At 31.2% G+C, this 23,058-nt stretch overlaps 2 protein-coding genes across 2 annotated transcripts; both read right to left on the reverse strand.

Annotated features, from left to right (window-relative positions):
- Positions 1-3,023: 3,023 nt before the first annotated feature.
- Positions 3,024-5,003, reverse strand: LOC109809489 (uncharacterized). Its single transcript, XM_083063503.1, has 5 exons — positions 4,716-5,003; positions 4,544-4,629; positions 4,380-4,471; positions 3,521-3,714; positions 3,024-3,298 (listed from the first exon to the last, which is right to left on the reverse strand). The coding sequence occupies exons 1-5, from the start codon at positions 4,860-4,862 to the stop codon at positions 3,266-3,268; spliced, it is 552 nt and encodes a 183-aa protein (XP_082919629.1). The 5' UTR covers positions 4,863-5,003; the 3' UTR covers positions 3,024-3,265.
- LOC109788442 (uncharacterized) lies at positions 4,864-7,188 on the reverse strand. Its single transcript, XM_083063502.1, has 3 exons — positions 6,547-7,188; positions 6,073-6,282; positions 4,864-5,004 (listed from the first exon to the last, which is right to left on the reverse strand). The coding sequence occupies exons 1-3, from the start codon at positions 6,931-6,933 to the stop codon at positions 4,999-5,001; spliced, it is 603 nt and encodes a 200-aa protein (XP_082919628.1). The 5' UTR covers positions 6,934-7,188; the 3' UTR covers positions 4,864-4,998.
- Between the last annotated feature and the right edge of the window lie 15,870 nt (positions 7,189-23,058).

Raw genomic sequence — 23,058 nt, forward strand, 5'->3', positions numbered from 1 at the left:
TCTTAGACAAAATACATAGAAACATAAAATGTTTTGATCCGTTAATAACAAATAAAAATAAAATTAAAAATATTTAAAATAAATACAAATAAATCAATTAAAAAGTAAATGTGTCTTAAGAAAAGTGAAAACTAAAAAATAAAATCCTCTTTATCCTATTTTATAGATAAATAATATAGAAGAGGGAAAGAATCACTCTGCATTTCGACATATTTATTTAAGAAAGTAAAAATAAAAATAATATATTATTAAAAAGATAAGATGGTGATTTTATTCATTAATTATTTAACACCGACCTTGTTAAAGTAGATAATGTGCAGTTATTAAAAGAGTTTTTAATAATAAATAAAAATAACAATAAAAATATTTTATATAAATAGATAAATAAATCTTTAAAAAATGTAATATACTTTATATATAATATAAATATATAAGTATATTATTAGTATAAAATATTTATTAACTTTATTAATAATTAATTTCTATAAAAAAATTGATTAAATACTTTTAGTATAATCTTTTGATTAAATACTTTTAAGTATAATCTTTCTGCTTCTGAAATACATTTTTTTCATACGTAATTTAAATTAAAACTGCATCTGAGAAGATGAATTTAAGTACCCTGAGACACTTATCATGACTAGAGCCATTTTGCCAAATTGATGAATAAAACACAAAATAGGTTCCATGTACCAACAAATTTGCCTCATTTTGACATTAATTGCTTTATTGACAGTGACGCCGGGATCTATTTTCTAGTTACGGATAAGATCATCATGTCACCAACCATCCAAATTAGGGTCAAAAAACGGGATGTATTTATTAGTTAGCATTGATTTGTCTAAAATTATGAATAAATTTTTATTGAGAATTGGAAAATCATTTCTCAATTATTTAATTGTGTGCGTTTTTTTTTTTTTTTTTTAAATTGCTTCTCCATTAACACTTTTGTATATTATACTTGTTGGGCTTAAAGTTTGTTACATTTTTATATTTAATTTTGTATTTATTTATGATTTTGTAAGTGGTTCCGTAGATCAAAGGGATGGGTGTTTAAAATTGTCATTGGCCTCAATTAATAGTCAATGTGATTGTGAGGGAAAAAAGTAGTAATCATTGGTCGAGGCAAAGGGACTAGAAGGATCGACAACTCTCACATCAACATGTGATCTAGACTCTCCATTTAGGGTTAATATTTTGTTCGAGTATTTTTTTTTTTAATTTAACAAGAGGTATAATCTTATTGTTTACTTTATTCTTGTGTGTCATATTAATCTTGTCTTTTAAAAGGTATATGTCGATGAAATGAAGATATTTATAAAGATTTTAAAAATTATGTACTTTTGAAGTTTTATAATTTTAAATTTAATAATATAAATAAAGATATTTAATATAATATTAAAAATGTTTTAAAGTTATCGTTTTCCCCTTAAAATCCCTCAATATTAAAGTAAATTTGAAATTATTTTAAAAGAGTTTTGTTACTCTTCTCTCCTAAAAATAAAAAACTAATTAAATAATAATTTTTTTTTTAAATTTCTCCTTTTCTCTCACATCCAAACAAACACTGTGTTAATGATATGTTTTAGTTAAAAAATTTATTTGTTGATTTATATATAATTTACGATACTAACAAAAGTCGATTATAATAACTTGATGAATGAGTATTCAAAATTTTATGAGAAAATATGTCTATATTTAATATTTAACTATGTTTCAAATAATGTATAATATTATTATAATATAATTTGGGTTATTTTTCTTTTATCTATTTAAATAATTTACTTAGATAATGCAATTACGAAGCGGAACATGTTTGTGACACTCATTCTACCTCCAACACATATAATAATAAAATAACTAATAAATTATCAAAATTTTAGGTAAAATGGTTCACAAATAAAATCTCCAAATAATTGTCTAATTGAAAAATTAAAATTTGAAAATAATAGTTTGCAATTCTATTTAAATAAAAAAACATGAAGTCCAGATACAATAAAAATTATCATATAAAATCCCTCGCTCTGATGTCACACTATTAAAACAATCTCTCAACTCAACTGTTGGCACCTTGAGTGCCACTCACATCCAGATCTTCTTCACCTAAAAATAATCACAAAATGTACGATGAAAAAAGAAGACATTCTATATACAAACCACAATAGGAAAATCCAATCAATACACCCTTAATTAAATAAATATACACAATTAAACCTCTATCAATCATACTTCATATTATCAATTCTAAGTTCAGTCAATTTCCATTACCACATTATAGTTTAAGTATGCACCATGTCACACATCTAGCACCATCTCACGCACATGGCAATGCCAATACATCCAACATTGTGTCACGCACATGCTTGTGTCAATGCATCACACATCCAGTACCATGTCACGCACATGCTCGTGTCGATGTATCAAACATTCAGTACCGTGTCATGCACACTCCTATGCCAATGCATCATACATCCAACACTATGTCATGCACACACCCGTCCAACACCGTGTCACACACACGCTCGTGTCAATCTTGCATCCGATATGAGTAAAACATAAACCTTTGATTTGAGCCATGCCTAACACCATGAAGGTGTGCTCGACATGATGATGAGTTTCGCACAAAATCACTACTACAAGATGTATATTCTACATCGGTTCTTTAAAGTCATCTACATCGGTTCTAAAATCGATATAAAATAGAGCGATGTAGAAAATGTATACATTTTTACATCGGTTCTGAAAAACCGATGTAGATTTAAGCATAAATCTACATCGATTCTCTGGACAACCGATGTAGATTTAAGCATAAATCTACATCGGTTCTCCAGAGAATCGATGTAGATTTATGCTTAAATCTACATCAATTTTCTTGAGAACCGATGTAGATTGCATTTAAAAAAAAATTCATACTTATTTTTGGATTATTTCTGATTACCTGTAATGAACATATATATATAGCTTTAGAAATTTCATATTTCATATTTAATCCCCAAGGAGCTGGTTAGGAGCAGTAACCAAACTGAAGAAAGAATATGAAATAAATACAATAATATGAACTTCTAATGGGGGAACCAAAAAAACCCTCTGAGCAGATTTTCCTTAATCTTTCCAATATATATAATTCTCAGCCAGGAATTTGCAGCTACCACACAAGTATAAACAATCAAATAAACCAAATATACACAAGTATAAATACAATAAATAAGGAATTTCCAATATATACACCATGTAAAGCTTTTCAGCGACCTTGAATGCTTGATTTTCATCCCGCAAGTGATGTCAGAAATTCCATCACCTACAGATACAATACAACATTGGTTAAATTATGACATCAAAAAGCAATATCAATATAAACAATCAAAAAGTAAACTAAACTTAGATTCTTAAAATAAAAAAAGTAAGGCCAGGGAGTGCTTTATTTTCTTAAATGGACTAGTTCATCTAATTAGATTCAGATTCAGTTCAAAAAATAAGAAAACATACAAATTACAAACTAAATTAAAATCAAGAGAATTACCTGAAGCAGCCTTAACCAGTTATCTGCAGCCTGCAAGAGAGAATTTGATAGTTGACTCTCACTAACTCCATTTTGCATCCAAATAGATCCCTTTAACTTATAAGAAGCCATTACGAAAGTTCGTAAGGAAATCTTTGGTACACCATCCATGTCATTCGGATAAACCAAAATTGGAGCCCGAGTACCTCCATTTCCTGCAAAATGTAATTAAAAACAGTTCAAGAAATAATGAATATTGCTCATAAAGTGTAATCATCTTCACATTTTTGCAATAAACCATTGCTTATACATTAGAAACCGAGATAAAATCAATCAGCAAGCGATCTATGACTAGAATCAATTTTCCTGTTCTTATTTGACAATTCAAATTATGTCTTTCAGAGTGCCATGCTTCTAACAAATTGTTCCTTACGAGTTTGTCTTTAATTTTGATTTTTTTTAGCATTTATATATGTGTAGCACAAATTATTTAATCTACATAAAAAAATTCAATATATGACCATCCCTCTATGTGTTATGCCACTACAACATTTTTAAGATTGGCTGCTATGCGCCACCATCTGGGATTGATATACTATGGTAGATGGACCATCTTTCATATTTAACTATAAAAAAAAATAATATTCTTTTATGCTAATCTTTATGTTCTTGAGATGTGGTAAATGGGAAACGAGGAAAAAAGTTTAAAATGAATTAGTAACTCTAATAATAACGAGCCCAAATGAGTGCTGAATCTTGACACTAAAATGTGTGTATACATCCAACAATAATGAGCCTATTAAATTGCCGAATCCTGATAAACAAGAACTACAATGCCACTGTAGATCAAACATAGGGTTAAAAGATCCATGATTATTACCTGTCAAGGGTGTATGGAGTGTATGGTATGTAAGAAAGCAAGCATCTAAATCTTTTAATGTTGGACCAGTGGGTATTCGATATATAGGATACCTGAAAGATGCCATTAAAAATGTTAGTTGGCAAAGAATACAACACTAACGCAATAGATCAAGTTATTCTCACCATGCTACAGACATCCAACTTGCTGGCAACAAATCACAACTTCTCAGTGACTTGAGGCTAGGATAGTGGCGTGTAAGATCAAGTATCTGTCCAAACATAATAAAATATAATATGGACGGTTCAAATTAACTGCAAATAAGCCAAACAAGCATTAATCGAGACCAGTACTAACCTTGTCGGTCAATGGTTCACGGCTATAAGGAGGAGTGTGATCAAAATACTCAAAAAGAAGATCTTGAGGATTCCCAGTTTCACTATCATCGCTCGAAAATCCCTCTTGCATTGTACTGTGTTTATCGTATACAGACAACCTGTTCATTTGAAACAAAGCATCACCTATCCGATATTGACTATTTTTTTGTGTTGTAGAAAGTTCAGTCCTTTTTCCAAATTCACTATCACTGCTGTCGTCGCTGCTCGAATCTATGTAATAATCACCATCGCTATCTTCGCCACTAAACCTAATGACAAAACAAAATGAGATATGGTTACAAACTAAAGCACAATAGCACATTCTTCAGCAAAATTAAAATTCATAATGGCATAGAAGCAGCAATGGATTAACATACTATGAAAATTGTAACAGTAAGTTCACTTATACTAAATCATAGACACTATACAGGAAATCAGTGGCCAGAACAGGGGAAGAATAAAGAAAGAATACAATGTTTAAAAGGTTTTCAATAACTGAGATTAAAAATAGTCATGGTTTACCAAAAGCCAAACCAATTGGTAGTATCTAAAGACCAATTCAACATAGCACAAAAGAGATCCATGAAGCACCTCACGGAAAAAAATTATATGTTCAAATATAAGAGAAATTTCAATATTCCCTCAAATGCTGCCTGCCTTCAAGAACCTCACACTCAACAACTATTTAATTTAAATTCACAGCTTAAAGAATGTTGTTTTACAAACGATGAAAGGGAATGAAAAATGAAGCAAACAAAATCCAAGGAAAATTGTTAGAGGCTCAGGGCTGCACCAACAGTAAGTGAGACTTAAAGCAAATTTTGAGATCATTTTTTTTCTTTAAATGAAAGAGATATATATTAGGTCTTTTTTCCAACATAGGAGACATTTTGTCAACATGTGTAACCTTTTATTTTATAAAATCTAATAGCAAATAATTTTTTGTTTGTAGGCCTAATTCCTAAAGCTTAAGTTTTAATTGCCTTACTACTCTTGGGCCGGAATTTTCGTATAAAGAGATATAGTGGTAACTGCAAAAGGATTTGTGATCTCTTACAATGCAAGGATAACCAATTTTCCATGGTAAATAAAAATCAGAATTAAATCCATCTTACTCACTATAATAACCAGTTCCTATCCTAATTCTTCCCGATTTTCGGACGTAGACTATTTTCAAGTCTTTAACTTTTGATATCCACAACACATTAATATCAAGCTCCTGGTAAAAAATTAAACAAATACATCCGATCTCAAAACCTTCATCTCTCCACATTTGTTCCTCACAGAAGACCAGGTGCCTTCCTTAACAATCACAGATATATCAATCAAGGAATTACCTCAACCGGAACCGTGCGGTCACCAGCAACACTTAGCAAGTAGTCTTCATTATTCCATTTCATCTTGGCCGGCCAGTGAGCCATACAATCACTGATAATAACCGGGGAGCCAGACAGGTAATGATCCTTCAGAAATTTCTCCAACGACAGCTCTAATTTCTTCACCACAAGCTTAGAAGAAAGTGACTTCATAGGTAAAAGTTGGAGCACCTACAGTGTAAAAAGCTATAACATAAACGTTAAAACACAAGAACCGGCAATACATACAACAAACGCAGCCATAACACATAAATAATCAAATTCCAATATTAATGAATAATCAATCAATGACGCTAACACTACATGTTCTATTAAAAAAAAAATAGTTTCGATTAACATGAATATTTAGCTATTTAAATAAAATTCATGATTGAGATTTGGCAAATGCTGATTAAAACTGAACGATGAAAGAGAACAAAGAGGAACGAACCTAACCTCTGCTACATTAAACTCGCGATCCACGAGTCGGTGCTCGGAGTTCCCCAAATCGGAAACCCTAGCGCCGCTCCTCCGTGTTTCGCCGCCGAGTTCCGCCTCCCCCGCTCCCTCTCCAAGTCCAAGAAAAAAGCCCGCGTCCACACCCTCATCGACCAGCTCGGCCTCCGCTCCGCCGCCTCCACCGTCATCGGCGACGAAAGCCACCGCGGCGTCTCCGGCGTCGAACGGCGCCGCGTCTCCATCGGCGTCGACATCATCCACGACCCCATCGTCCTCTTCCTGGACGAATCTACCTCTGGGCTCGACTCCACCAACGCCTTCATGGTGGTGAAGGTCCTCCAGAGAATCGCTCAGAGCGAAAGCATCGTCATCATGTCTATCCATCAACCTAGCTACAGAATCTTAAGCCTCTTGGACTGCTTGCTCTTCCTCTCCGGAGTCGAGGACGCGAAGGAGGTGGTTGAGGAGGAGGAGGTCTTCCGCGAGGAGAACGGTTTTGGGTGTGGTTGGAGGGTGACGGCGATGAAAGGGTAGTGTGGCTTTGCACGGTGATATTAGGTCTCATTTCTACATCGGTCCTAAGCAAAACCGATGTAGAATTTCTCATATTTACCTAACCAATATAAATATGTTTGTACTTTCTATTTATTTATAAGTTTGTCACCACATTTATAATTTACATCGATTTTACTAGAATCGATGTAAATATAACGATGTTAAATAATATTTTTGTAGTAGTGAATAAGTCACAAATTTGCTCTCCTTTCACTTAAAAACTATAAAATCCAAGCATCTAACAACACAATTCATACACTCTCATCATGAACAACCCAATCCACACAAATAGAACAACATGCAACAACATACCAACTACAATCATCAAAAACACCTCAACATGCTTCACCCACTCAAAACTTGCAAAAACATGAATTTCATCACTTAATCCTCGACATAGCCACAAACTAGATGCAATTCAATGACATACAATACTAAAAACAACCAAGTGTCTAGTTTTAGTTTCTTTTACCTTGAAGTCAAAGTGAATCAATAGAAAGGAGAAGGATAAGAAAGGAACACTTTCGAGTTATCATCAAAGCTTCACACCAACCCAACCTTGATTCGTAGCTTCCAACTTCAAATCAACAATCAAACGATGACCCTTACATACTCGAGGAGCTTAAAAGAAGAAGAAGATCAAAATTTCAAAGCTTCTTTCTATAATTTATCTCTCCAAAAATCTTAAGAATGAACTTATGAAGTTTGATTCTCAAAAGAAACCTTGTATATTTATTTTCTTAAGGTTAAACAAAATTTGTGTCTAAAGAAACAATTTAAAACACTTAAAGACTCTTTAAAAAATTTTCAACTCTTAAAATTTTTCTACAATACATGTTAAAACATCACAACACATAATTATTGATAAAAATATAATAATTAATAAATGAGTACAGTGATACACACATCTTGTTCACTTAATATATTGAAGATAATTTTATTTGACATGGATATAATTATTATAAATAGTAAATTTTTCTTTTTCAAGTATTTAATATATGTGTATAAACTTAAACTAAACAATACTAATTAAACAAAATATTTGATGTTGACGAGAGTTTAAAATCATATATGTTTTTATTTTTATGTGACATGTATCGGTTTACTTCGTTAGGATGCTTACATTGATTGTTATTATTATTTATGTAAAACTAAAGAAGTATATTATATTTATCTATTTTTATAAAAGAAATAATTGATAATGCATGCTTTACAATTGTATTAATATAAAAGAATTAAATAAAGTTGATGGTTCGGTTTCAAATAAAACTGTACATTAATAATACATAATTATATAATTAAAGATAAAAAAAATATAAAAATGTTCTTTTAAGAAAATAAAGTAAGTTAAAAATATTATAAAGTCGAAGAAAATAAAATAAACACATTCTGTTCAAGATAACATTCTAATCCTAACTTATATATAAAAAGATATTAAATATTTAATTTTATTTAATATTGTTGTAAAATAAAATATAAATATATCATTATTATTTGTAAAGTATGGTATTTGCCGAGGGTTACATCTCAGATCTGTGTACTTCTTTGGACGTACAGTCACGGACTGACAACAACATGCATTACAGATAACGCTTATATCCCATACTCAGGAAAAGCTGTTATCACCTATCAGCGACAGTTCACAGAACAATTAATAAAGTCTCATAGATACTCAGTTTTATACTTTTATTATTATTTTTTTAAAATAAGGTAAACTTTTATGCCTTGTTTAGAGGAGAGGAGAAAGTTCAAGGAATATGAGATAAAAGGTAAAAATTATATATATAAGAAATAGTGTAAAATTTATAATTATTTGATATAATAGGATTAAATGAAAAATAATAAAAAATTAATATTTTAAAATTTTATTTTATATAATTAAATTTTTATATAAAAATATATTATTTAAATAATTATATTTTTATCTTTTATTAATTAATTATTTAGATAATAGTATAACATTAATTTTGTCCAAATATTTTTTTTTTAAATTTCACACAAATCTACTCGAAAGAGAGAAAAATTAAATTTATTATAATTTATTCACAAATACACTTTATGTTTTATGTTTTGTTTGAGAGAAAGATTGAAGGAAATAAGAGAATAATATGTGAGAATTGATTTGATAGAAAATAAAGTAAAATTTGTAATTATTTAATAAAGTAGAATTAGGTATAAAATAGAGAGAAATTAATAATTTAAAATTATATTTTAATTAAATCTAACAATTATTTAGTAGAACGAGACAAAAAAAATGTATTTTTTTTCTTAAATTCCCAACAAATATCTTTTCTTTTAAGGGTATTTTTTTTCTTATATGGGATTCACCTCTATTTATCCTCAAATCCTTACAAATCACTCTCCAAATAACCTTTTTTTTTATAAATTCTTTACAAGTCATCATTCTTCTCTTCTAATCCACTCTTAATCGTGTTTCTAAATATACTCTTAAATTATCTCCTTCAAACACATTTTTTTAGTTCCTTAATAATCCTTCACTTTCTTTTCTATTTCCTATTAAATTACCTCTCTCAAACATACATTCAACTAAAACTTAAAAGTTAGTGATGGATTTCTTTGAATAGTGAATTTATTTAGATTTTTTTAATAAAAAATTATATATAGAAATTACTAATTACATACTTAAAAGATAAAGTTATCTATATAACTAATTGCACTTTTTTGTCGGTTACTATTATGATATTGACTATCATAAATTAAATGACTTATTCGTTGATTGTTTATCTTTATGGATAAGAGATGGAATGAGTCTTGTTGTGACTATAATATCATAGTGTAACTATTTTGTTTGGACTTCGATCATTTCTCGTATAAAAAATAATTTTCTTATTAATAGAGATGATAATAAATAAGACTTTAAACAAGGGTTTATAACTTGACCTATTTAAAGTTTGATATAACTTAACATATTTAATAAAAATATAATGTTTAAACTTAAAAAAAAATATTTAAAAGGATTGAATTTAAACCTATAAAAAAATTAAGTATATATATACATATATATATATATATATATATATTAACAATATAATTAAATAAAATTTTGTAATACAAAAAAACTAAATTATCAATATTTTTAACACTTCTACTACATTTAAACTCGTACGAAATTAAAAAATAAAAAATGAAAATTTTGACTATGATTATTCTTTTTCTTCATCTCCATGATTGATTATTTATAATATTTTAAAAGGGATATAAAAAATATTTTATTTTTTTAATAGGATTATCTTCTTTCATTATGATATTTATGCGAGTATTGATTAGTGTACATAACTATATGGATATGTATGAGATATCCTTATTACTTAAATTTTCTATTTTAATTTTAATTTTTAAATTATAATAATAATAGAGTAAATCATTTTTATCATAAATAAAAAAAATAACTCGTATATATATCTAAAAATAAATTTATTAATTTATTTAAAATTAAAATTATTATTTATTTAATATTATTAATGCAAAATAAATCTTCAAATAGATTATAAATAAGACCAAATTTTTAAAAAATCAGATTAAACCTATAAAAACTTATAATAAATAATATTACAGATTTAAACCTTAATTTTATAAGACATACTTACACATATTATCCACTAACATTTCTCCTTGTTAATTATATGTCCCATGTTGCAGATTTAAGTACATCAATAAAAAGTTTGATTTAATGATAACGATATATACAAGAAAAATTTATTAAAAAAATAAAATCTTATTTTGATTTTACACCTACGAACTAATTTTTGACTATCAATTTTGATTTTCTGACTGTAAAAACAAATAGTTAGAAAAGAGAATTCATTATAATTGTCCGTTCCAAAATAACTTATTATCTAATTATTATTTACTATATTTCTTTAATTAATCATTAAGTATTAAGAATTTTTTACGTAAATATTATTTTTTTTAAAAAAATTACCCAATTAACCACTGTGCAGGTTTATTTACAGAGATAGAACCATTCACTGTTCAAGCTTAGAATTCGGTTCCCGGGGAACCGAATTCTGAGTTGGTTTTATATAATTTTTTTTTTCGTGTTCGCAGGGAAACGTGGGCAGATGTTGGAAGCGGAACGGCCCGTTCCGAAAACAGAACGAGTCGTTCTGCTTAAAGGAACAGAGTGAAATTTCTGAAAGTAAAACAGGCCAAGAACGGCCCGTTCTTAAAGCTGGAACGTCCCAAAACCAAATCCTACTTCATCAGAAATCATCTCCGTATGATGAATCTCAATATGATTTTGTGTGTACATTTTTGACACATTCCTACTTCTTAAGGATATATAATATATCATTTTAATTTCTCAAATTAGACCCACACCAGCCACGAGTTGCGCGAGGCAACATTCTGCCCACCCAAACCACACTTCGTTAATTCGTTTAAGTAATGTGGACCCACATTTTTCTTTTAAAAATTTCACTCACAAAATTTTAAAAAAGAATGATTGTTGTTTGTTACATGACATAAACAGTTATAAAGAGGAATGATATACGTTCCAGATTGTGAACAGGAGACAATTACATTTGACATTAATTATTTTGTGACATGTCATGTAATTGGATGAAATATTAATTAATGATTGAATTAAATTTTATTGATTTGAAAAGAACAAAAAATAATTGGTTTTAAAAAAAAATCATCATAATGATTTGAAATCTGAATTAAACTTGCATTTTCTACAAGGATAGTTTGACACTTTTTAAAATCATTAAAATTTTATTGACCCACAAACGTGTACTGGGTTTCAGTGACACTACCAACCGGTGTGTATGGTTTGAAAATTCTCTCATACCATTAAAACTAAGATTAAATTCAATATTTTAAGTTAAAACTCAAATTATTCTGTAAGTAGATCAAACTATTCGCCTAATCATTCTATCAATCTCGGACCATTTTAGCACTTCCTAAATATATTTTCATTAAATGATTGTCGATATAATATTTTCTATAAAAAAAAATGCTCAAACAGCGTATAATTTACACTCATCAGTCATCACAAAAAGATCATGAATTTTTTCCTAATAACAGGAAAGACAATATCTTTACATAATTGTTATAACTACTATCGTCTTTTACCCCGAGTTTTTAATATTTTTATTTTTACTATAAAAATATTATATATAGTATATATAATGACATACAAAAAATACTATTATAGGTATTATATATATATATATATATCTATTTGACATATAATTATATATAATTTTAGTATTGACTTTGAATGAAATTTAATAACATATTTTGTATAACATTATAGTTTATATTCACACTTTTTAACAATATACCAATATATATTATATTTATTATGTGGGTGAAAATAATTTATAATAACATGCATATTATCACTATAGAATGTGTGTCATTATATAATAATTTTTTTATAATATTTTGAATTATTTTTCTTTCTTTCTAATTTTGTTGTGAAAATTAACGTAAAAAAAATCTCATACTTTCATGTATTTCTTAAAAAATAAAATAAAATAACGAAGAGTTTTTTGATACTTCTAATTATATAAGTAATTTTTGAGCCGTTTTAAAATGTAAAATTTATAAATAAAAAAAATTAAATAAAAATGATACATAGAGAAAAGGTTGTTTTGAGAGATACTTCTCGTATCAGAATAGACACATGTTTGAGAGATACTCCTCTTATTATCGGAATAGATATATGTAGGGACAAAGTTATCAGGAAATAAATGTGTATATGAATTAAATAATTTTATTATTATTATTATTGATAAAAAAATAATAATAAAAAGTTGGTGCAACTATTCACACTTTCATATAGCCTACCCGAATTGAATTGATTAAAAAATGACCAGGAAGGAAGACATGGTTGGTGTGTGTCTGAAATTCATGTCTCAAATAACATCACATGCGGAATGACATTTATTTGGGTTGGTACGAAACTTTGGTCCATTTTCCTCCTAATTTCTCTTAATATGGACACGTGAAATCGGCGAAATCTATTGCAATTGACTTTCTCTAAAATCGTTTCCTCCCAAATCAAAGACAAAAAATATATAGCATTATTGAATGTTTATTGGTAAAGATAGTTTCAAAACATACATGCAAATTTAACATCTAAAATTTGTAACACGAGAGGATCGGGTAGATCTTATTTTTATCTTTCTTTATTGATTTTGTAGGATGCTCACTTATGTAATAGGAGTATTTAATATTAATAAAGAAATAGTAAGGAGTTTTTTTTTTTTTTTTTTTTTTTTTTTTTTTTTTTTTTTTTACTGAATGTCAACAAGAAAAGAGAAAAAAAAAGATAAAGATAAAGGGAAAGCCACACTAATCCTGTAACACGGGGAGACCCATGGCATCAGCAAAGAGCTGAGCTTCTAACCTAGTCGGAGGATCTTCGAGCTCCAAAAGCGCAATTCCAGAATTATGCCCCATTTTAGCAAGCATGTCCTTACACATATTTCCTTCCCTCCAAGAATGGATCAGACTAAGAGTCCATGGTTTCGCCATTAACTCTTTAATGTGACTTGTTGGTCCTTCAGCTTATAACACCTAACAAGAAGATTAAAACATACAAGAACCACAAAATACTAATGCACACATATGCACATAGATGCAAGAATGTTTATAAAATGCAGAAATTAAAGATGAGGGACAAAGAAAGAATAACACCAAGCTTTACGTGGTTCAGCCTTGAGGCCTACATCCACGGGAAGAGCAGCAACAATTTTCTATGATTCTCAAGCAATACAAGTCACAAGTCTCACAAGAACCCTTTTCTTGTTCTACCACTCCTTGTAACTTTCACCCTTTTTTTTTTTCTTAACCCCTTTCCACTCACTTGTATTTATATTACATACAAGAGAGAAAAATAAGAAAGGAAAAACATATATAGAATACAAGAGAATCCAATAACCAACTAACAATAATAAAGAGTTAGTTGAGAAACTGTTTTTACTTAATTCTGTTTTAGAGTCACACAGATCAACAAATCTCCACCTTGACTCTTAAAACAAATAAGAAGAAGAACCCTTGAACCTCCAGAACTGCTCTGCTCTTCACATTCATGCTTCAATCAACTTGAAAATATGATCAAGTCCAAGCAATGCTTGAACTTAGCTCTAGGAAGTGACTTTGTTAGCATATCAGCTGGGTTGTCTTCAGTGGCAATCTTTAGAACTTGAATCTTTCTTGTTTCAATCATATCTCTGATGAAATGATATCTAATGTCTATATGTTTGGTCCTTTCATGATAAGTATGGTGATTGGCTAAGTGAATAGCACTTTGGCTATCACAATTTATGGTAACTCTAGACTGATTTATACCTAGATCACCAATCAATCCTTTTAACCATGAACCTTCCTTGGCTCCTTCAGTAAGGGCAATATACTCAGCTTCAGTTGTTGACAAAGAAACCACTGATTGTAGGTTAGCTTTCCAAGTTACTGCAGAACCAAACATAGTGAACACATAACCTGTTAATGACTTTCTTGTATCAAGACATCCTGCAAAATCAGCATCAACATATCCAATCACAGCATCTCCTTCTGTATGACTTCTTTTAAATCTCAAACCACATCCCAAAGTCCCATTGAGATATCTAAACAACCATTTCAATGCATTCCAATGAAGTTGACCAGGATTTGCCATAAATCTGCTAACCAAACTAATTGCATAAGCCAAATCTGGTCTGCAGCACACCATGCCATACATGACACTACCAACCCCACTAGCATAGGGAACAGACTCCATCTTGATCCTTTCTTCCTCAGTTTTAGGAACCTGAGAAATAGACAGTTTTGATAGAGATCCAAGAGGTGTATTGACAGGTTTAGATTGATGCATTCTAAACCTCTCAACTACTTTCTTCAAATAATTTTCTTGTGATAGGAACAATTCTCCTTCATTTCTGTTTCTAATGATGTCCATTCCCAAAATCCTCTTGGCAGGGCCAAGATCCTTCATTTCAAACTCAGAATTGAGCTTAGATTTGAAATTTTCTATCTCTTCCTTACTAGGACTTGCAAGAAGAATATCATCTACATATAGGAGTAGATATAACACATATTCCTTCTTTCTTTTAAGAACATATACACAGCTGTCATACCTGCATCTATAGAAACCCAACTTCATCAAAAAATCATCGAACCTCTTATACCACATCCTAGGACTTTGTTTCAGACCATATAAGGTTTTTTTAAGCAAGCATACTTTGTTTTCTTCTTTAGAGAAACCTTCTGGTTGTTGCATATAAATGGTTTCTTCAAGGTCTCCATGCAGAAAAGCAATTTTGACATCCATTTGTTCCAATTCCAAGTCAAACTGGTTTACAATGCTAAGCAGAATCCTTATAGAACAATGCTTCACTACAGGTGAGAAAATCTCATTGTAGTCTACACCTTCAACCTGAGTAAATCCCCGGGCAACAAGTCTTGCCTTGAACCTTGGTGCTTCAACTCCTGGAATGCCATCTTTCCTCTTGAAGATCCATTTGCAGCTTATGACCTTTTTCCCTGTTGGCAAACTAACAAGCTTCCAAGTCAAATTCTTTTGTAGAGATTTCATCTCTTCATGTACAGCCTTCATCCAATCTTGTGCTTCACTACTTTCCATAGCCTCCTTATAAGTCTTTGGTTCAAATCCTTGCACTTCATTTGCAGTATTAAGAGCATAGCAAATAAGGTCAGCATAACCATATCTGCTAGAAGGTTTAGGAACTCTCCTTGCTCTATCTCTTACCAATTGATAACTTGATATATCCTGATTTCCACAATTGATTTTGTTTCTGTCATCTTGAATGAGTACAATCTTTGTTTCAAACATAATCTGTGTGCTAATGACTTTGTCATGTACAAAGACTCCAGCTTGAGCCACATAGCTGCAGCAGTTTTCTCTCTAGCAACCTCCCTGAGAGCCTTGTCACCTAGACATAGAATTATAGCACTCCTAGCCTTCTCAATCATGTTTGTTTTCTCCTTCTGAGTTAAAGAACTTGACATTTTTTCTTCTCCTTTTATAGCTTCTGCACACCCTTGTTGAATCAAGATTGCTTCCATCTTGATCCTCCAAAGCCTGAAATCATTCTCGCCAGAAAACTTCTCTATGTCATACTTTGTATTTCCCATTCTTGATGGTGTTTATCCCCACAGACGGCGCCACTTGTTGGTCCTTCAGCTTATAACACCTAACAAGAAGATTAAAACATACAAGAACCACAAAATACTAATGCACACATATGCACATAGATGCAAGAATGTTTATAAAATGCAGAAATTAAAGATGAGGGACAAAGAAAGAATAACACCAAGCTTTACGTGGTTCAGCCTTGAGGCCTACATCCACGGGAAGAGCAGCAACAATTTTCTATGATTCTCAAGCAATACAAGTCACAAGTCTCACAAGAACCCTTTTCTTGTTCTACCACTCCTTGTAACTTTCACCCTTTTTTTTTTTTTTTAACCCCTTTCCACTCACTTGTATTTATATTACATACAAGAGAGAAAAATAAGAAAGGAAAAACATATATAGAATACAAGAGAATCCAATAACCAACTAACAATAATAAAGAGTTAGTTGAGAAACTGTTTTTACTTAATTCTGTTTTAGAGTCACACAGATCAACATGACAGAGGACCCCCGCATACCTGTGAGTATGTTGAATTGGTTGCTTGACTAACTCCAAAGCCATTTTTGAGTCTGAAACCAAGAGAACAGATAGATACCTTCTAGTCCAACATAATTGAAGACCATGTAAAATAGCTAACAATTCAACTTTAAGGCTAGTAGCCATTCCAATATCTCCCTTAAATCCCCATAACCACTTGCCATCAGAATTTCGAACTAAACCTCCAAAACCTGCAGGTCCTGGATTCCCAAGAGAGCTTCCGTCAACATGAACACTCACTTGAGGACCTTCTGCCAGCACACATGAAACCCACTCGGGGACTTTGCAGGTTGGTGTCGCCTCCTTACAAGGTGCAAAGCTAGTTTGCATGATTGTATATAGCTCACGAATATGTCGAATTTGACTCCACGGCTTTCCAACGAGCCCGTTAAACACATGCCTATTGCGGTCTTTCCAAAGCTACCAACAAATGATTGCTGGTAAAATGTGAATTTTTTTGAAACATCGAAGCATCCAATCCATCCAAGACACGTTATCATTCCATCGGATCACCTCAGTCAAGCCAAAAACCTGCCAAATGTAACACCCCAATTTCCTTAAAAGAATATTTTTATTAGTAATGGCATTTTCGTAATTATTGATGGCATTTTCGTAATTTTAATAAAGGGACAAGGGTATTTCTGGGTTTCGGAACGGGCCGTTCCAAATGCAGAACGGGCCGTTCCAAAAGAGCGAATATGCTATTTTTTTTCAAGTTCCAGAACAGGCCTGGAACGGGCCGTTCTGGATGGAGAACGGGCCGTTCTGGTATGGAGAACGGGCCGTTCTGGTATGGAGAACGGGCCGTTCTAGAAACAGAACGGGCCGTTCTGCTGAGTCTCGGAACGGGCCGTTCCGGTTTTGGAACGGGCCGTTCCAGTTGAGAAATTTGCCCACGTTTGAAGGATCCGGAACGGGCCGTTCCGAAATCAGTACGGTCGTTCCGGTTGCGCCAGGAGGCCTATAAATAGGGGCAGGGGGTGAAAATTTTATATTCAGTAAGAAAGTGAAATCCTAGAGAGAGAAAGAGAAGAGAGAGAGAGAGAGAGAGAGAGAGAGAAACAGAAAGAAAGAAAGAAAGAAAGAAAGAGAGAGAAAAGGAAAAGAAAGAGGGGATCCAGAGGAGGAGGTCCTGCCCAAGTTCCAACTCCGCCTATCCAGGTAAGGGGGGGAGTGAGAACCTCGCTCAAGGGTGTGGGGATAATTGTTGGATAGTTGTTTGTCGGATTAGCCCCCAATCCTTTGTCGTTATTCTGTTTAATTTCTATTTACTCTACTTTTTGTTGAAGGTGCCGTTGTTCTGTCTAAATTTCTATTTACTTTACTTTGCTTTTTGTTGAAGGTGTCGTTGTTCTGTCCGATTTTCTATTTATTCTACTTTGTTTTTGTTGAAAGTGCCGTTGTTCTGTCTGATTTTCTATTTACTCTACCTTTGTCTTTGTTGAAAGTAATAAATGAATATGAAATTAATGTTAATAATAAATGAGTTTTAATATGAAAAAGAATGCTCTCTGGATCTCTGTGAATTCCTATGCGAACCTTATGAGGAGTATTTATGACACGACCTTGTGAAATATGGACAAATGACATGAGACATATGAATGGACTATTGAGACATGTGATTATGAGACTATGACAAATGAGGACATGATGTACTAAATGAAATTATGTAACAAGTTAAATATTGAGTCAATGAGATTATGATGGTATGGCATGCATCATACGCATATATTATTCCAGGTGTGCCGCTGAGGCCGCATACTAGTGATGTAACTTGCTAACGAGGTGTACCTTGGGGTCACCAGTGATGTAACATGCTAACAAGGTGTACCTTAGGGTCACCAGTGATGTAACATGCTAACAAGGTGTACCTTAGGGTCACCAGTGATGTAACTTGTAACCAGGTGTACCTTAGGGTCACCAGTGATGTAACCAGGTGTACCTTAGGGTCACCAGTGATGTAACCAGGTGTACCTTAGGGTCACCAGTGATGTAACCAGGTGTACCTTTGGGTCACCAGTGATGATATGTGAAACTTCCGTATGGCGCCACATGCATGCATTTATGAGATGAGTCCATGACATCATTGCATGATAAATGAATGTATTTGTAATATTGATAATGTATGTGTATTGTTTACATGTGACTTATATTTGTTGTGTGTGTGTGGGTGCTATCTAACCTTTATTCTTCACCTGAAACTGAGTGAGATGTTTCTCACTCCCTTGTTGTTTTGTATATGTTTTAAATTGTGTTGCAGATGATCAGCATCATGAGGATGTTGGTGATGAGGCTTAAAGGCTTCAATTTGGGCATGCTCTGATAGGATGTGACATCGGGGCATAGTTATTTTAGTTTAATGTGTTATTGCTTTTATAACTTTAGTTTCTCTTCTTTGGTAATTTCTAACGAAGAGATAACGTAGATAACATGTATAATTCAAGGAAAATATATGTTAAGAATTATAATTTGAACGTTCTTGATAAAAGACCAAGATGTACATTTTTGTTATATTTTATTATATGATTTGAGAGTATAAATTAATTCCTAACCAGGAGGCACTGCCACCTTTACTGGAGTTAATTTATATTTCCTTTATTATTATTTGTATATATATGATTTCTTGTTTTACACTAAATTGTATTGAAAATCTTAACTTCTTTTCTTTTATAATTTTTACACTGGAGTTATGATTTATGAGTACGAATGTGAATCTTCTACCTTGTTATATTTGAAATATCTGTCAACTATGAAAGATTTTATTTACCCAAAAAAAAAGAAAAGTAATATCTTATTGTTACATTTGTTGTATATTAATAATGGGGTAGAGGGTGTCACACCAAACCCGATCAACACCACCACACTTAAAGAGTATATGTTGCATGTCTTCATTGGCGTCACCACACCGCGGACACGTCGTGTCCTGCCCCACATGATGATTGACTAGCCAGAGCTACGCGTAGGTAAAGCCTGTTGTCCAACCTGCCAAACAAAGAAGCGAATGGATTTCGACACAGGTAATCTCCAAATCCATTGCCAAGTACTCCTTGTTGCAACTCCAACATCACATAACCACCTATAACCGGCTCTGGCAGTGTACTCTCCATTAACAGAACTGTTCCACACAATAACATCCTTCGCATTAGGATGGACGCATAGTGTAAGAGCCTGAAGGCATGCCTTGGTCTCATCTGACAGCCACGAGTACAGTTTCTCAAGAGCCCAATGTCCATCATCCCAAACGTCACACACACGAATATTAATATCCTGTAGATGAACAAAAGGAACGGAAGGAGCAAGGTATGTGCCATAAAACCAATTTGTAAACCAAAAACTACTATGTCCATTGCCAAGCTGCAACTGAAATCCAGGTTGTAAACTATCATATGCCTTTCGCAAGGACCTCAAAAAATATGAACTCGAAAGTTGCAGGAGTGAGGTGACATTATAGACACGATATTTAGAGAAGATAACCTGTACCCAAAGCTTGGTAGGGTGGGAAAGGAGGTCCCAAATCAACTTTCCTAATAATGAGGTATTCTGGAAACGAGCCACACGTACTCCCAGCCCTCCATCTTTCCTTCGTTGCGTAATTTTGTCCCATTTAACCAAGTGCATCCTATGAGAGTCAGACCCACTCCTGATAAATTTTTGGCTAATAGCATCCAACTTCTCACATGTACCTGATGGTAGCCACTGAGTTTGCATAGTATATGCAGGAATAGAGGATAACACAGAGTTCACTAATGTAACGCATCCTGGACGAGCCAATAAACGAACCTTCCACGCAGCAAGACGTTGTTGCACCTTTGACATAACTTCCGCAAAAGTGCGATTAGAAACTCGACCTTGCACCATTTGGAAACCCAAGTACTTCCCCAACTCATTTGTAAAGTTGATATGAGTAATGGAAGTGATTTTATTTTTACGGCGAGTAGGCACCCCGCGAGATGCTAAAGCTTTAGACTTCTGAATATTAACTTTAAGACCTGAGGTAGTACAAAATTTCTCCAAAACAACAACAACCCTCCGAATTTGTGCGGGTTTAGCTTTGGCAAAAATAAGCACATCATCGACAAAGAATAAATGAGAAATGGGAGGTCCGTCAGAATTAATCTGGTAAGGCTCCCAAATTCCTGCTGATACTTCCGCCTGGATCATATGCCCAAGCCTCTCCATGCATAAAACAAATAAGTATGGAGATAAAGGATCACCTTGTCGTAACCCCGTTGTGGCTGAAAACCCTCCATACGCTCCCCATTTCAAAGAAGGGAAATAACCGAAGACTTTATGCCTGACATAATCAGCCGGATCACGATTATCGGAAATCCAAAGGTTACCAACACCTCCTCTAAAAAATGTCAGTCGACTCGGTCATAGGCTTTCTCTAAGTTAAGTTTAAACACCACATCTCCTTTTTTCCATCTAGATTTAGACATACTATGGATAATCTCCTGTAAAACAATGGCATTGTCCATAGTACCTCTACCTGGTATAAAACTATTTTGAAGGGGGCTCACCAGCCTCATTAGAATAGGCCGTAGACGATTCACCAAGACTTTAGAAACTAATTTATACACAACGTTACACAAGCTAATCGGGCGAAAGTCTTTAAAGGTCGTTGGGTGATCAATCTTAGGAATAAGGACTATTAGAGTTTCAGTGGCCTTAGGGTTAATCCTTCCCGTCTCAAATGCCATAGAAATAGCAAGGGGTTTAACATATTGTTCAATAACTTTTAACTAAATATAAATTTTTTAAAATTTATCATTAGATCAAAAGTTTTTTATTTCTATATCTTATATATAAATTTTATATTAATCTAAAATAATTTAATATTTTATTATAATAAAACAAAATTAATTTAATATATCTATTTCAAAATATGTTAAAATATGAACAATTTAATTATTTTTAAATTGTTTGTTTAATTTTAACAAAATTCGATATAAACATATAAGGCGATATTGAGTTATAATTCAATGATTAGATCGACAAAATACACATTTAATATAAACTTATTGAGCAGTGTAATAAATAATTAGTAAAAGTTATACCGATATCATTTGAATTCTCATTTCTCTATTTTCACACAAACATATGTGTGTGTCTTACGTATATTTTTAGTTCCTATAAAATAGATGATTTTGATTTTGGTTCTTGTAAAATTTTTTATTTTTCAACCTTCTAAAATTTATAAACATTATTTTTGTCTTTATAAAATGAGTATATTTTAATTTTTATTCTTATAAGCTATTTTTCTTTAACTTTCATCCATCTAAAATCTAAACTCATTATTTTTAGTCCCTAATGATCATTTTAAGGTAGAAAAATAACATCTATTTTAAAGACCTATAAAATTCTTTAAAGGTGTTAAATATTAAAAGAATATCAGTAATAATCGTATGTAATAAGATAATTACTTAACCTTTGAATAAATAAATAAATATTTTAAAAATGATCACATAAAAAAATAGATTTTAAAAACATTAAGTTCCAATTTTATAGAGATAAAAACAGAAATTTTTTACAAGGATTAAAATAAAAACTTGTTAATTTTATAAATATTAAAAATATATATATATATATATATATATATATATATATAAAGATCTATTTACTCAATGAATAAATCTTAATAAATTTTACTCAATAATTTATATTTTATATTAAATTTTAACAATTCAATTGTTAAATAAAATCTTTTTAATATATAAATTAAATGTAAAATTTTTTAAATAATTAAAAATTATATAATATTTCGTTATATAAATTTAAATCAATGTATAACATGTCTTTTATAATTATTTATCAATTTAAATTAAGAAAGAAAATATTAAATAATTTTTATTTTTTTAAAATTTATAAACTTAATTTATGTATTAAATTTTTTTAATTTAATGATTGACGTAACATTCTAAATTTTTAGTTTTCATGAATAAGATTTTTATTTTTAGTAAGTTGATAAGATATATGTTATATTTAATTATATTATAATATGATAATTTTTTTATTAGGATTTTATTATATTTCATTTTATTTTTGGTTATTTTTGGAGTTTATATATATATATATATAAATTTATTGAACCATTCTATTATATAAATATTATAATATAATATAGTAGTTTAAATATATAAACATATATGTATTAACGTAGCTATTCAGGTAAAAGTTATCAATCCATTCATGAATTTTGGGATAGCAAATTCAATTGGATTTCTTTTTCAAATCTGAATATACATGTCCAATCAATTATATATGTATTGATGTTGTAGGTAGTAGATTGAGA

Source organism: Cajanus cajan, chromosome 9 (genome assembly GCF_000230855.2).
Source record: "Cajanus cajan strain Asha chromosome 9, NIPB_CcT2T_4, whole genome shotgun sequence".
Taxonomy (NCBI): Eukaryota; Viridiplantae; Streptophyta; class Magnoliopsida; order Fabales; family Fabaceae; genus Cajanus; species Cajanus cajan.